At 42.7% G+C, this 16,023-nt stretch overlaps 1 protein-coding gene across 1 annotated transcript in view; it reads right to left on the bottom strand.

Moving 5' to 3' along the window:
- Positions 1 to 15,557, bottom strand: part of AFF3 (AF4/FMR2 family member 3) — a 317,614-nt gene extending 302,057 nt beyond the window's left edge. Inside the window, exon 1 of the mRNA XM_042868275.1 lies at positions 15,444 to 15,557. Coding sequence (XP_042724209.1) covers positions 15,444 to 15,496 — 53 coding nt within the window. The 5' untranslated portion in view covers positions 15,497 to 15,557. The remainder of the gene's footprint in view (positions 1 to 15,443) is intronic.
- Positions 15,558 to 16,023: the final 466 nt, after the last annotated feature.

The raw sequence follows: 16,023 nt of genomic DNA, 5'->3' as shown, positions 1-16,023 counted from the left end.
TAGACACAGCCAGTGGGGCAGAGACTGAAAGGGGCCTTCACGTACAGCACTGTGGGCCTAGGTCTAGTAGAAGCATGGCTGTATTCATGTGATGTTGAGCACAGAAGACAAAATACGTCTAGCCTCTGGACAAAAATATGGGACAAAGCTGGTGAACTCGGGTGTTGTTCCCTATGAACACAGCCAAACTCTTTACAGACCTACTGACGCGATGCTCAGTGAAAATGGTGCCAAAAAATCTCAGAGCATCACTTGAGATAAATACAACCCCAGTGTTAATAATAATACCATTTGTTTTTATCATCACACTGTGTATTTTTGCAATATCTTTCACTGCATCTGGTCTGTATCAACTGTCTAGTAATTGAGTGTTGACAGTAAAATTATGTAAAATTAATTTTGACACTCTTTCTCTGAAGTGTCTGTTCTGTTCTTCTGTGTCCCTGGAATGAAATGTTTTGATACCAGTGATTTTCTTCAGAGAAAACAGCTCCCAAAGCTCCTGTTGCTACAATTCTATCCGCAATTCTGCTGAATGTGTCATTTCCTGGCTCTACCTCATCATCTGATTTCAGCTTGACAAGTTCATTGTGTTTTTTGAAGATCTTCTTCTATATTTTACCATTATTAAGAGGTCAGTTTTTGCTCACTTTAAAAATTTGACCAATGGTAATTTTATGGTATTCAAACCATGTAGCACACACTAAGGAAAGCATCAAGAGTGCTCTTTGCCTATTGGAAAAAAAGCTGATAACGTATCTACTGAAGACATTACCAGATCATGTCCCATGAGCGGTTGCTTTACTTTTGCTTGATTGCCGAGAGCTAAATATTTTCAAGCAGATCATATTCATGAATGCATCATGCCTCACTATTTCATCTTGCCAAAGATTCATTAAAAATCTACTTAAAGCTCCCTTCCTAATTTATATCGCTTCTACGAGTTGCTTTGATTTGAGAAATCTCTTTTGCAAAAGGAAAGTCATCCATTGTTTGGACTTCAAACAGAAATGTAGGTGTTTAATTGGTGGATGTGGTTTTCATTATACTTTCCATCTCCACCACAAACTCTTTTCATAAATTGTGACAAGTCTGTTGGCAGCCTGCTGCATCAGACTGGAGGTAGCTGTCTTGATAAGCATGTCGCCCAGCTGAAGAAAAACATGAATTCCCTCCAACTTTGCTCAGAATTGCTAATTAGCTTAAAGGCAATGTCCTGAATTGGCACAGAAAACCACTGAGAGAAAGTCCTGGGGAGAAATGTGACTATAACTCAGTAGGGTATGGTAATATCTTAAAGGCTTTCTGGTTTATTGAAATCACACTAGCATCTCTGCTCTGTGTGTACTCCTTATTTACACACAAATGTAGTGATTTACAATCCAACGTAGTCTCTGGTTTCATTTCAATGCAGCCCATATCATGATGGTAAAGAAGGCTTATTTGCCAGAGAAAGCAAAAACAGTAATGTTTTCATTTTTGTAAAATCAGTCGCCCCGTCTTGCAGGTGTGAGATCATCTTTTCCTCTCAAATGAATGCAGAGGTGGGGGTAAAGCAAGCACTCATCTGGGCAGAGTTGCAATTCTGCGTCGCAATGGAGCTCATTCCTGCTCACATTCAGATTAAAGATAAATAAATAAATAAAAACAAAAATCTTCCATTAGCAGAAGAAAACTCTGAGGATAGGAACAAATAGAAGAAACAGAACAGAAAGGGGAGGTCTAGCTTTAACCATTCTTGGATAACTTTGCATTCTTTCTGATATTTTCTTAACTTTTTAGCAATAGGATGGCTTGGGTAACAAGCAATTCTCTCACTGCTCAAAAATAATTTACACAGGAAAATGTTTAAATCTGCAAGAACTGATCTGACTCTGGGCCACATGAATCATGATAAAATGACTCACATAGAATTATAGAATCATAGAATCACTGAGGTTAGAAAAGACCACTAAGGTTGTCCAGTCCAACTATCAGCTCATCCCCACCATGCTCACTAACCATGTCCCTAAGTCTCACATATGCATTTCTTCAAAACCTCAAGACAGCACTGGGGAGAGCAGTTGGCTTAACTGCCAAACTTGAAAATATTAAGTGGAAATGAAACAATCCCAGTTTTTCCAAAACAAAGACTTGGGAAAAGTCATTCACTGTTGACCTGAAACACTCTGTCCAGCCCCTGCACCCACCAGAGCCTCAGAGTCTGAAGCGTAAGAAAATCAAAAGAGAAGAGGAAAGCATCTGCAAAACCACTGCTATATCACCTTTCATTCAGGGCAGAGAGAAATCCTTGGTCCTCTGTAGTATCTCCACTTTTGAACATCCTCAGATATGGGGGAAGAATCGCAGTGTGGGTCTACCAGGCTCCAATCCCTGACCTCCTAGGGAGACCCTGACCACCACCACCCTTGGGATGGTCCTCACACATTCACAGCTCTTAAGCTAAAGCTCTCCTGAAAGACAGTGATGTACTCATGATGCCGATGCTCTGAGTTGATAAGAGCATTCACCAGACACCTACAAAACTTCCATGCAAAGAAATCAAATGCAAAATTAGATTTAAACTTGTAGGGTTTTGAGGTATAATTTGCAAAACTGCCTACGCTGTCAGGATGAGCACCTTTATGGGTGCACAGTTGTTTATATTCTCAGGATAATAGTCTAGTTTGAATGAGTATGGGCACAGTGAGAAACAATGCTCATGGTTTTAGTCTCCCACATGTGCCAATCCTCCAGGACATGCCCTGGAAATTCTGATGTGAAGAGCTGAAGTCAGCAATTCTGCTGGGAATCCCAGGCAAGCCCATCGCAGCGGAAGCCTGACATCCAGAAGACCTGGAAACCAGCCAGTTTGTGCACAGCATGTCCATCCTGCATGCCTGCATTCAGGTGCATCAGATTTATTATGCATGTGCAGATCACCTGATTTATTACCACGGTTTATTACCAGGTGCAGCAAGGACAGCACATTCAGAATTTGTTGGATTTACTGCACATACATGGGACATCTGTGAGCACACAGACTTTTCTCCTGAGACTTCCGAGGAGGAAATACAGGATCCGTACTCAAACTTCTGGATTCACTTTGGTTCTGTACTTCTCTGAGTGCAGACAATGACTTCTGGGATAAGGCAAATGCAGCTACTTTAGCATACTCTTACAGCTATTGTGAGAAAACTTATTTGTACTTTCAATCCTCAGGAGGCAACTGTGAGAACATAAAGGTGAACTAGCAGCATTTCAATAGAACTAGCCTGTTCCTGTTCCACGGTGCAGATCCATTAGCACCTAATGAGTTACAATGACATGAGCTTTAACAGATGACTTTTCTTCCGCCAACCAAATTACAGTAAAAGCAGCACTGAAATTTTATTAGCTGATTTTGCATTTGAATATGAGTTGAGGAAAAGAGAGCACCTGAGTTACATATTTGCTCAGAAATTAGATTTCCATTTTCTTTTGAACAGAAAAGAATGTATGAGAGGTGTGTTTCCAATTCATTTCTAAAACTGGGAATTTATGTGCATTGTACTGCTATCCAGGTGCAGCTACAGGACTCTGATCTGAAGCAGCAGTACTGCAGTGGTACTCCATAGCACTACTGCAAGAAGTATGTTTAATTAGTTCCCACTGGTGCCACGTGTATTCTGATGATGCCCTGAATAATACCCAATAGTTATTACTGTTTCAGTAAGCTCAGCCCTAAGGAGTTACCTTCAACACCAGTCCACAGAGGCTGTCCTATGATATTTTGCAGGTTGCAGCATCGTGTACACAGAGGTGCCATTTATTTATGTAATTTGATAGAGTAAGGGATGGCTCACATGCTCTCATTGCCTTTGATCTCATATGACCTCAAGCTCCAATCTTCCCACAGATAACTCCACGGCACTGAGATACACAATACCGCACCAGGAAATCCTGAAGAAACCACGGCAGGGAGGTTGGAACTAGATAACCTTTAAGTTCCCTTCCAACTCAAATCAAAGCTGTAACTTTTACCTGTTTGGATCACTGCAGCCCTGAACTACAGTGAGTAACTGACTGTCACTTAACAAACCCATCTACTGGGAGCTTTTCTAAGGACCATTTTGCTGCTGCTATGTGAATGTCAACTTGCACGCTTGGACTTCATAACAGAGGACCAGCTCTAGCTGGAACACTGCAGCAAACAGCATTTCCTAGGCAGGATACTCTGACTATGCCCCTTTTTCTTTACAGCTCTTCACCAGCTCCCACACGACCTCATGACCAAGGACGTACAATTAGGAAACATTATTACAAAAATGCATTACAGAAAATCTGTCCCTATTCTTCAGTTGGCCCATTCAGGCAATTCACTCTCCAAGTTCCCAGCTAACACCTTCAGGCTATCCTTATGGTGTCACTCATGCTTAGGAGAAAAACCTCGTAAACATGCACAAAATCACATCGGTGTTCCTTTTGAGGTTGTTGCTTAGAAAGTCCTGTTTCTTCCCATCATGCCACTATCCAGCATCTGGCAGCACTGTCAGGATGGTGGCTTGCTGTGACCACTGTTTGTTTGGCTGATTATAACGCTCCCAATCTTTCTCTCCTGACCAGTTTTGCCTATATTCATAATGGTCTTTTATCTTCCAATTTGTCTGTAAAGTTTTTGATACCACAACCAGCTTTTTGCTCTGCACAGCACCAAGCACAGGAAATCATAGAGTCATAGAATCATAGAACCATAGAATCATGGAATCATAGAATGGCTTGGGTTGAAAAGAATTATAATGATCATCTAGTTTCAACCCTCCTGCTATGTGCAGGGTCACAATGGTGATGCAGTAACAGCAACAGGCAGAAGGGTAAAATATCACTTACTGTCCTCTCCTGCAGAGCACAGACCATTTCAGTTCCTCTGTGAAATGCAGGTTACAACAGGGATGTGAGCAGTTTCAGTATTGTTTCTGCTGGAGCGAAGATTTAAGCTGTTTGTTTTTTCTTCTGGAAACCTTCAGTGCAGTTTAAATTCAAATTATCCATGCTCCGCTATTAACCACAACTTTTTATTATTTTACCATTTTCCTTTTATCCTTCCTCTCTTTAACCCAAGTGATAATTTATATATATATATATGTATATATATATATATATATTTAGCTACAGGTTACTGTGCTGTGAGTGTGTCAGAGAACTCATTTTTCTAGTTCCTTTGACAAACCTGACATCTTGCAGCTGTTACACATCTTGTTTCAATTACATCTCCAGATAAAAAGAATTCTTAAAGCCCTAGGGCTACAGATGGCTTCCTGGTGAGGGGTTAATTCCAACTTTGGTTTAAAGCCTTTTTAGTGGTCACTATTCTTCAGCAGTTCTCTTCAGCCTTCTCTTATGCCCTTCCCTCCCAGCTTCCAATCTGGCTGCCTCTCACAGTCTAACCCCACTCCTCCCAGGTCATTGGGATAAGAAGATTCGGAGCACCAGCATCCATTCCTGCCTGTTCCCGCCCAGAGATGCCTGGAAGAGAGTGAGCTATCTGCCGCTTGAACCTTATCTCCACACATCATACAGGCAGCTTACAGCAGGGCACAGCTGAAAGAGCACAAATCAGCACAGTGACAACTCAGACCACCGCTAATCCCTCATAAATTCTGGGCTGCCCCACAGACTTGGGAAGCTCTTGACAACTGGTGATGCTCTCAGCATCTGGCAAACCACTTGTGTCTAATTGGGTACCCTGAGATATTTATACTGTGCTTAATGGTTACAGAAGAGATTGATCACCCTATTCTTGGTATCTATCCAAAAAGGGTATATAAAATCCTTTGATCTTGCTAAGGCAGCAAAATATGTCTAACCATCAGTTATGTAAAGGTGGTTGTTATTAATTTGAATACTGCACAGAGACGAAAGAACAGAAGTACCATATAATGAGATATATTAAGACTACAAAAGAATTAAGTGAAGCCGTTATGTTATGAATCATGATTTTATTGTTTAGCAGTCAGCTCTTGATGTAATTCAGATAATAATGAATGGGCTAATTCCTTCCACCTTTATTCAAGCAAAACTTCCATTGACTTCAAAGAGAAAGTTGTCCAAGTCAGGACTACAAATTGCAGCATCCATCCCATTATTTGTAAATGCTTTTTGGAATAGAAAGTGTTTCTTTATAATGGGCTATCGCCAATAACAGTAACATTTACATAATAGAAATCTCCTACCTAAGTGTCTTTCGTGTTCAAAAAAGACTTTTAATTCCTATTGCAAACTGCCATATTAAAAGTTCCTCTGCAAACCCTAATGTTTATTAAGGCATAGGAATGTATGGAATTTCACAGTTCCATTTTGATCATCTTTCCTTCTGCTCAACACTTTTCATTTCATTTTACCGTACTTTTTATTTTTTTTCCCCCTCGGGAGAACATGTTATTTATTGATTATTAGCAGAGAGATGATTTATCATTGCAAATATTTCTCTTTTTCGTAGAAAACAAGGTGCCAAAATGGAAAAATGTGCTAAGCCTTGTTACATTTTAACAGATGCCAGAAGTACTTGAGGAAACAAATGAATAAACACTCATGTATCACCCTTTCTCTCACTCTATAGTTCTATGTATATGTTAGCATCCAACATAACATGTCAGACTGGTACCATTAAGTAATTCTTAAAATAGAAGCTCAAACCTTGAAAAATGTGCTTAAGTGTAATATTTTGTTTTGATCAGGGCAGGACTTCTCAGGTTTTTGAAAAGGTCTCTTCTTCTCCGATTATAAAGTATGCACCTCCATCTGGAACTTATTTTGATACTGTTGCTTCAGAAAAGCACACGGAACAATGGATGGGCATTACTTGACTGTTTTAAATTGAAATTAATTAATTATGAAACAGCTGCAATAGTCTAAATTACTAATTTCCCCTTTCAGTGAGAATGAATTTACAGGCATTGGCAAAGCATTCAAAAATAAAGGCAGAGACTAGAAAGTCTGTAAGAAGGGAAGTTATGTAGAATTGTCTATGATCTGTATTTCAAGAAAGTAAATAATTAATAGCTATGAGGAAGCATATTAGAGATTGCTCTTTCTATTATACAGTCATATCGAGCAGTAAAATAATGCTTTAAATCTCAACAACAAACGTAGCACAGGACTTGGTATAGTTTACCTTCCCAGATAATCATTTTTTCAGCTGAAAACAGCAATTTTTTTCACATTACAACTAGGCTGTGAGTTGAAAGAAGCTCCTCAGTCATTTAGTCAAGACAGATGAGCAATGAGTGTTAGAAAAGCTACTAAGGCATCAAAAGATCTACAGTCAAGGCCATTAAAGACTAGCTAATCTGCTCTAGTTCTAATTCTCCTCTAATGGGTTTCCTTAAATGTGCTTTATATCAGCTGTAATTAGTTCAAGATACTGCTACTTCTAAGAACAACAAAAAAAAAAAGGTTGCATTTCTACCACCACAGTATGTAATCATGTTCACACAGCCATGCACCCGGGCGAGGAGGTTCTTGAAGAGTGTTGTAAAAGACAACTTGCTTGGATCTACAAAAGCCAACGTGCATCTGCAGAAACTGCATTTTTTTATACTTTCCTTTCAAGGGGTTATCTCATTGCCGTTTTACCTCAGATGCTGCAGAATCAGCTGAAGTAAATAGGCAGAAATACATTAACAAACACATATCGGAAATACGTACACTTTTCCTTCCAATGCTATGATACTGGAATATCATAATCGGATACTGGAATTTCATAATCAGAAATAATCAAGAAAAAATGTAAACTCCCGTGGCCCTTTTGGAGCGATCTATGCAGTGAAAAGGAGTGAAAGAACTATAAGCTAGCTGCAAACATGTTGCTATATCCAAACACGCAAGGCAATGTGGTAATACTAATTCAGATCAGTTGGGATCATGGTGGCTTTCTTGCAGGGTGCCTAAATAAATGGAATAGCACACAATCTCCTTTTGTACTAAGAAATTCCTGTCAGCCTTCAAACCTAACCACAAACAAAGCACATTGTAACATTAATTTACTCTTTAAACTGGTGACATTTAGCTAACTCAAGGTCATCATCCTGGAGAAAATGTTATACTCTCCTTGCCAAACAAAAATGAAAAAAAGCACACTTAGCTTTTATTGTTACTTTGTCCTTTAAAAACAGTTGATGACATGACAGGTTCCCTTGCTGACTGCTTCAGAAACAAAAAAATGTAAAAATGTTTCTTCTATTGGATGCATACCAACAGCATTGTCTTCTCTAAAGCATCTCTGACAACACAATTCATTCATTTGTTCTGGATCGAGCTTCAAGCATCTACTGCACTTGCTGTGCTAAGACAGAACACAGATACATTGAAATTATGTCATTCCCTCCCATAATCCACAGACCCGAGAGCTGAACCTTTGCGGTCAGTCAGAAGAAGTTGATGACAAAGGAAGAATCTACCTTCTCTCGCTGCACTGCTAGCAGGTAGGCACTATCCAGCAATAGCAGAACAAAATTCAAACCCACGTTGAGGAGGATTAGGATATCTGCCAATGCCCATGCCTCAGAACAGCCTCTCCAAAACCTTCACAGAGACCAAAGCAAGTTTAGAAACAGGGAGATGGATGGTAGGAGGGCATGGCTGATAAGACTTCTAAATCAGATGCCTACAAATACATACTTCACCAATGTTTCTCCCTCCTGTCCCGCTCATCTGTCATACATGCAGTAAGAATTGATCACCCCTCAAAGCAATCAAAACATACGCAGTGTAAGAGGATACTGCCTGCGTCCTCTATTTGTCCAGTCTTGCCATTCAGTCAAATGAGGCTGAGCCACAAAGGACCCTTTCTTTGGTCCCAAAGATGTGAAAACAACCACACGGAAAGACTGGGTTACATTAAGAAGTTGTGTGGCTTTGTCAAATACAACCCTCTTGTTTTCAGTTTTAAATACTTGCAGTTGTGGGTCATCTTTATTGAGAAACAAAGCACGGCAACAAAAAGCTTCTTAGCAGAGATTTCTGGTCTCCCCTGCACAATTTTAAGTGTTTCCTGACTGCTGAGGCCACCGCTGCTGCATTGGAACTAATTTATTTAAGAAAAAACGAACGTAAAGGATCTCTGAGGATAAGTTTAAATTGCATTCCAACTGTCACATTTCCCAAGATACACCATATCCTGGCACTTGGTACGTGCGTGCAGGTTAACATCTTCCTAAGAGAACAAAATGCAGTCAACTTAAGTCACTAACACATACTTTTTGTTTGTTTAAGGTACTGGAAAAGCTGAGATACCAAGCTGTAAGAGAGGAACACAAGTAGCTCTTTCATGCATTTTTACCTCTGCAAAGACATAGAAAATGTTTAGCACAGAATGTTAATAGGTGCCATTGTGTTCATTTAACCGCTGTTACACTTCATTCACTCTTTCTCCTAAGTATGAATTCATTGCTACCCACAAATTATTTGGAAATTATATAGGTTATTACCTGAGTATTCAACTACAAGTGTCCATTTTGGCTCTCCTGAGACCTTAGGCAGCGGCAGCAAGCGCAATCAGTGTCCTAACATTGATTTTAGCAGACAGAAGATCAGTTAGTGGCCCCACTGGTAATGTTGCAAACACTCTTCCATATATGGCTGATTTGCTCACTTTTTTCAGATGTTTAATGGAACAGTGCTTTTCAGCCACCCAACGGTATTTGCAGAGCATTCGCTTTCTGAATAAACATGCAGCTTCCACTAGAAAACAGCAGAAAGTTTTGAAAGCCAGTGCAAGATGATCATCAGATAAACCACCCCAAACACACAGCAAAGTGGGAATCGACTCCTGACCCCACGGTCCCTTTGGGTTGGATTCCCAGCAGGAACACCTGGGCAGGAAGGTGGCATAGCAATAAAGTCAGCAAGGCTGAGATGGGCCCCTGTGGGCTCCCCAGCAGACGGCAGCCATGAAGGCAGCCTTGGGCATGGCAATTCCCACAAAGCAGCAGGGCAGAGCTGCCGCAGGGACGATCTTGTTCCAAACAAAGGAAGCTGACAGCCTTCCTCGCCTCTACTTTCAGTTTTTCACAAAGCAACTTGTAGTTTTCAGCTGGAATTAGCCTTACAGCTAACCAGCCCATGCACAAAGACATTGTCTCTGGGGCTCTTGGAAATTACAATTTTTTTGATATCTCATTTTGTGAGGATGTCACTTCCAAGTTATTATTTGTTCACTGTTAGGTGAGATACGTACCACCTCAGACAGAATTTAACCTCCCTGTTTCCTAGCTGTAGTTAATGTAATTTTTTCTTCATTTCTATTGATTTTCTTTTATAACTGCTATTGTTAATAAAGTTATAACCAGTCTTTCAGATATCTCTGAACATATGTTGTGAATAATTGCTGGAATTCTTTTTATCCATGCTTTGTTGTTTCATAGTCATAAATATGACTAGGAAATGGATTAATTCATTACACGAGGTTAAAAACCTTGCAATTAAGCAGTTGCTTTTTAATGATGGTGTTACAGAGATGAGTATGATGTTGCTCCTAATATATGGATGACAGGAAAGATGTGCCCATAACCTGTATTGCTTCTGTGTCTTTTTTTTCCCCTTCATAGCTCATATATCTCCTCCACTAGTTTTAATAAACCTGGTATTTTCCTCAGAATTTTCACACTGAATGTGAAATGTGGTGGTGGTGATGGGTTGATGGTTGGACTGGGTGATCTAAGTGGTCATTCCAACCATAATGATTCTGTGATTCTAAATGCTGCACGCACTTCACATCTTCTCTAGAATTGCCTTCCAACAATCTCAGGAGGTTTCTGCCTCAGCTTTTCATGGACAGCACATCAAACACAAATCTGCAAGTCCATCAGGAAAGACCAAGAAGCTGTTAGCTTCATGCTTCAAATATGGGCACCTGTGGGCTTGAGTGTTCAAGGCCCTCAATGGAGAGATGCTAAAGCAGATTCACTGTAGCACTGATGTATCCACATCTCATTGATCAGGGGAAAAAAAAAAAAAAAAAAAAAAAAAAAAAGCATTAAGAAAAAATAATCCTAAAACAAGGTTACTGAGCATACTGTAAATCAGAGATAATAAGCCAGATCCTCATCTGATACAAAACATCAAAGCTTCTGGACTCAGTGGAGCTCTATGGGCTTATATCAGATGAGGATGTGGTACGTCACATCCAGCAACTGAGAGCTCACATGGTCCTACAGGCGTATTTTTAAGATTATACAGCTGATGCTTATAAGTACTATGGCCACGAAAAAGCTTGCTGTTATTATTTATACTTATTATGTTTAGCACATACAATTTATTCAGTGCTGTACTGAAAAAAATAAAAAATAAAAAAAATCAAACAATAAAAGCAATTCCTGACCCAAAGGGCTTACAGCCTGAAAAACAGGCATCAGGAGTAAGGAACATGCTGTGAAAACAAGAGAAGGGAACAGCCAATAGTTATTACGCTTGTTATTGTTTGCTCATGATGTACAATCATCACAGGAAGAGCAAATTTTTAGCTGGGATCTTGGTGAGGGGAAGGTGGTAACCATCAGTTGACCCTGGGAGGAAAACAGAACAGAAAGCACCACAGAGATGGAGACAATAAGGAGACAAATGAGATTTCAGGGTTACAGGTAGAAAGGGGCCAAGAGGTAAAAGAAATAAGGGACAAAGTCCAGGACATAGACTAGAATAGAGCTGTAAAAGAGATGGGACATAAAAGCAGGCACGTAAGTATATTTTTGTGAGAGGGAGGTATCATGGCTGTGTGTGTCTATACATGGGCGGCCTCTTACCCCACTGTGACAACGACTTGAGTGACAGCTTTACCTCAAAAAGAAATCACTGCTTACTGTGATCCAAAAACAAACATCTGGATATTCTGCTTTGGCTGAAGAAGCATTTGTAGAACTTGCTTTCTAGAACTGTCTCTATTAGACACCGCAAAACACGAAATAAAAGTCTTGATTTAGACAAATACAAAATGTAGCGACTAAAAGCTAGACAACCCGGGATCAAGAAATTACAAAAGGTTCATTTATAAGAGCGCTGGATGTCTGGCCACTTTTTGTTAATAGCAACTTCCAAACAAAACTCTCATTGACTTCAAATGGAGCAGGAACAGACCCAAAGATAGCAAATGAGCCAGTAACTCGATACGTGGTCTGTACGACACACCGGGCCACCTTACGCTGTGGCATTTGATATTGATTGCAGCTTGGAAGCTCTACAGCTATACCTTTTTTTTTTTTTTCTAAATACAACTATCCAACCTCTACAGAACTGATGCTCGCTCAGAATATCTAGAATTACCAGTGCCAAAAATACACTGATTACGTACGTGGCTTCTTGTACCTAAACATTGTTTTGTTAATGGCTAACATATCACGCTCAGAATTAGCTTCTTGTTTGACACGACACAGTCAGGAGTTAAATAAATCTGCAAATTGTTTTTAATGAATGGGAAAAACTCCATTCTATGCATCTGTCTGACACAGGTGTTGAGAAAGGGGACACATCACCCATGGGTCTTCACCAGGGCTGGCCGTGCACTGAGCCCAAGCACACAGCTGAGGGCCTGGCTGAATTTTGGTGTAGGATTGTTAAAGAAAGCAAATAACAATGCGAATGCCTACAATACTGAACCACTCCTCATGTCCTTTGGTCTCCTCATTCGCTGTTTTCCAGCACATGCAATATGTTTTACTGCTAGTGGAGATTTTCCATCTCTTGTCTGGTGTAAACGAACACAAAATTATGACATTGGACAATACCCATCCTCCAGTCTGGACAAATCAGACTACGCATATTGGATACAAATAAAAAGAGACAAACAGGAGGTGTGTCGGGCTGTGTGTTTGGGACAGACACGTTACTCAGAGGTCACGAAGCCCCAAGTGATGTTGGTTTGACCACCTCAAAAAAATAAAGAAAGAGCTTACCACATGGAAATGGGTTTTGCCTATGCCACAGATTTGTGTATTCTGATGAATTTTCTATTTGAGATGGTACTCACCCATCACTATTTGAATTACTGTAGTTTACTGGGAAGCGGAAGTGTTAATGGCACAAATAAAACCCAGGGAAAGTGCTCCTTAGCAGAGAAGAGCTTACAGTATTCTCCCATTTCACTTCACTGGTTAAAGGCTGTCTTACAGCCCTGACACAACACATTATTACATTTTCGATGTTACAGCAGAGTAAAAGACATAGCACGTATTAATTGGAGAGCGAATTCATTAACGGCATAAAAGTAACAATCAATGAGAATTGATCGGCGTGCTTCTGTTCATCTGGAAACCCTTTCCACACCCTTTTGATTTTCCAAGAATATACCGAATAATAATAATAATAATAATAATAATAAAAACACTTGAGAAGACCGCGTTAATATTTAATTACTGTACACTTAAGCAAAACGTTCACCAAATACTGCAGAAAGTGGATTTTCAGTCATCAGTTAAGCGCACAGATTGTCATTATAGCTACATTCCAAAGAATAAAGGACAACATTCATTCTTGCTGCAGAGAAAATTAAGTCTCTTAAGTGCCTCTCTTTGCTGCGGAGCACTTGCTTGTTATCTTTGTGCTATATTTTATTTTCCTTTTTGGTCGCACGGCACCCACTCAGGTGCAGCTGCTCCTTGACACCATCTCTCTAAGTTTTCACTGCCTTTTGTTGGTTTCTCTTTCAATTCAATTGGTGCCACTTTCAAAGTGACTGTTTGGAAACATGCACCAAAACAACTGCTTTGTGGCAGACCCTCCCTGTCTGTGATCTTGGATGTTCCAACCCAAGGCCACAGAGCACAAGCCTACAAATCCCGGGTTGAAGCCCCTGACCTCCTTGCTCAGTATCTGGGGGCCCACCCTCTGTTACAGGGGTGAGAGCTCAGGAAGGAGCGTGGGCCTGCTGCTGCGCAGCGGCTTTTAACTGCAATCTGAAGCCCTTCTGCTGAACCCTGCTTCTGAACAGCAACAACAGAAGGAAAGCAAACAGATAAAAAAATCTATTAAAGCACAGGATCACTCCTAACACCAATACTGACATTTCTAAGCGTGTCCCTTAGCTGGGAGATGGTTGATGTCTCTTTGGGCTCACACCTGATTTTTGTGGCTACCGTGGTCATTTCCGAGTGCTCCCACAACATCCAAAAAACATGCTCAAGGGGTCATAGAGGAGCAGACCCAAAGCCCTGGCTCTCCAGAGTCACACTGCTGGCTTTTCAAATTCAGTACTCACTTCAACAGCTAGCTCAGGGAATGGATGGTGAACGTCCTCATGCTTTGGCTGGGAAAAAGCAAATCGCTCCAAAGTTCATCTTCATTCAACAAGAAAGGGAAAAGCATTTGAATGCATAAAGGTATTATTTCCTCTGCTCTCATTTAGTAGAAACCCCACATAACTTAATTGTTAAACTGTGCATATGGACCGAAAGCTTAAAATCAGATCTGTGACAAACACTGTGCGTGGCATATAAACCGAACATTGGTATTTATAACTGAAACGAGGACATAACCTTAACTCGTGTCGCAGGCAGAAAGGCTGTAATTAAAAACTTTTATGGGGCAGTAACTAATTTTGCATGATAGGCGCTCTTTTCAAGTTCCCACCGCAATATAAAGTTTTATGGGCCGCCCGCTATCAGCGCACAGCGGCGTTACTCAGCCCCAGCGGCTCTCCCACTCCCGAGGGCTTTGGCAGGGAGCAGCTCCACGCTGGGGTCTGTGACACCTGCCCCGCGGGGACAATGCGCCCGCCGATACATGGGGATCCCGCAACGCGTGGCAATACATCACAACACGAATAAGAGAAACGCACGGCCGTGATTTGGGGCAGAACTCCGCACCTCTACCCCCCCCAACCTCTCCCCCCCCCCCCCCCCAATCCCCTTTCCCTCACAGTGCGCACCCCGCCGGCACCCGGCAGCTGCTCCGGCAGTTGCGGGGGGGGGAACAGTGGGGGGGTAGGCAGCGCTTCCCACCTCTGCCGCTAATGACATTTCTAGAAATGGGCTCCCCCCCCCCGCAGACGGGGGGGCGCGGGGGAGGTCAAGGGCACGCGGTGCAGGGGGCCAGGGAGGCAGGGAGCGGAGCACTGAGAGCAGCCAAGCTGGGGGAAAGGGGAGTGCGGGAGGGACGGGGGTGTCTGCGGCACTAGGAATGATTTGGGGGTGCAGCCGACGGGGAGGGGGCATCCTCTTGGAGGGGAGCGAGCGGCAGGGGGTCCCCCGGGGTGCTGCACCCCTCCTGCTGAAGCCCCTCCGGTGATGCCTTCCCTCCCCACCCCCCCACCGAGACGATGCACCCTAGTGGTGCAGCACCCCGCGTTTATTGCTGCCCTCCCGCTAAACGCACCGCCGCCCCCAAATGATCTCAGCCCCCGATGGCTGCACACCTCTGGTGAGCGCGCACCCCTCGCTCTGGTTCCATTCCCCTCCGCCCATCCCGTGTCCCCCCAGCCCGTACCCGCCGCTTACCACAGCGAGTCCAGGTCCCACTCCTGGAGCAGAGCTAAGTCGAAGCTGTCCATGGTGAGCTCAGCTCAGCTCAGCTCAGCTCAGCTCAGCTCAGCGCCGCTGCGCCGCAGCCGCCCGGCGTCCGGGACGCATCCCGACTGCACGGCGGGCGGGGACACCCCCCTCCTCGCCACCTGCCCCCGCTTTCCAAACAGAAAGGAACGAATTAAATAATAATAATAATTAAATAATAGTATTTATATTGGGAAAAAAAAAAAAAAAAAAAAAAAAGATCGTGACACCGCTCGTTTGGAAGCGGCGCGGCTCGGCTCGGCTCGGCTCGGCCGCCGTGCTCCGCTCCCGCCCCGCTCCGCTCCCCCCCGCACCTCCTTCCTCCCTCCCTCCCTTCTGCGCGCCGAGAGCGCGGCCGAGGCGGCGCCCGCCCCGCGCACGCTGCGCCCGCGCAGAGTCCGCGCAGCGCCCGCCCGGCGCGGGGGGGCGGGCCCAGGCTCGGCACTTGGTGACAACTTGCACTCGGGGCACGGTCGGGTTTTTTGGGGTTCTCACGCGTGCCCTCGTGCTGTGCCGTGGGTTGCACCTG

The sequence above is a fragment of the Lagopus leucura genome, unplaced genomic scaffold (assembly GCF_019238085.1).
Source record: "Lagopus leucura isolate 7727_CA_CO unplaced genomic scaffold, USGS_WTPT01 Super-Scaffold_100001, whole genome shotgun sequence".
NCBI classification, from domain to species: domain Eukaryota; kingdom Metazoa; phylum Chordata; class Aves; order Galliformes; family Phasianidae; genus Lagopus; species Lagopus leucura.
The sequence above is the reverse complement of the archived record's forward strand: the minus strand, read 5'-3'. Positions and strand labels throughout refer to the sequence as shown.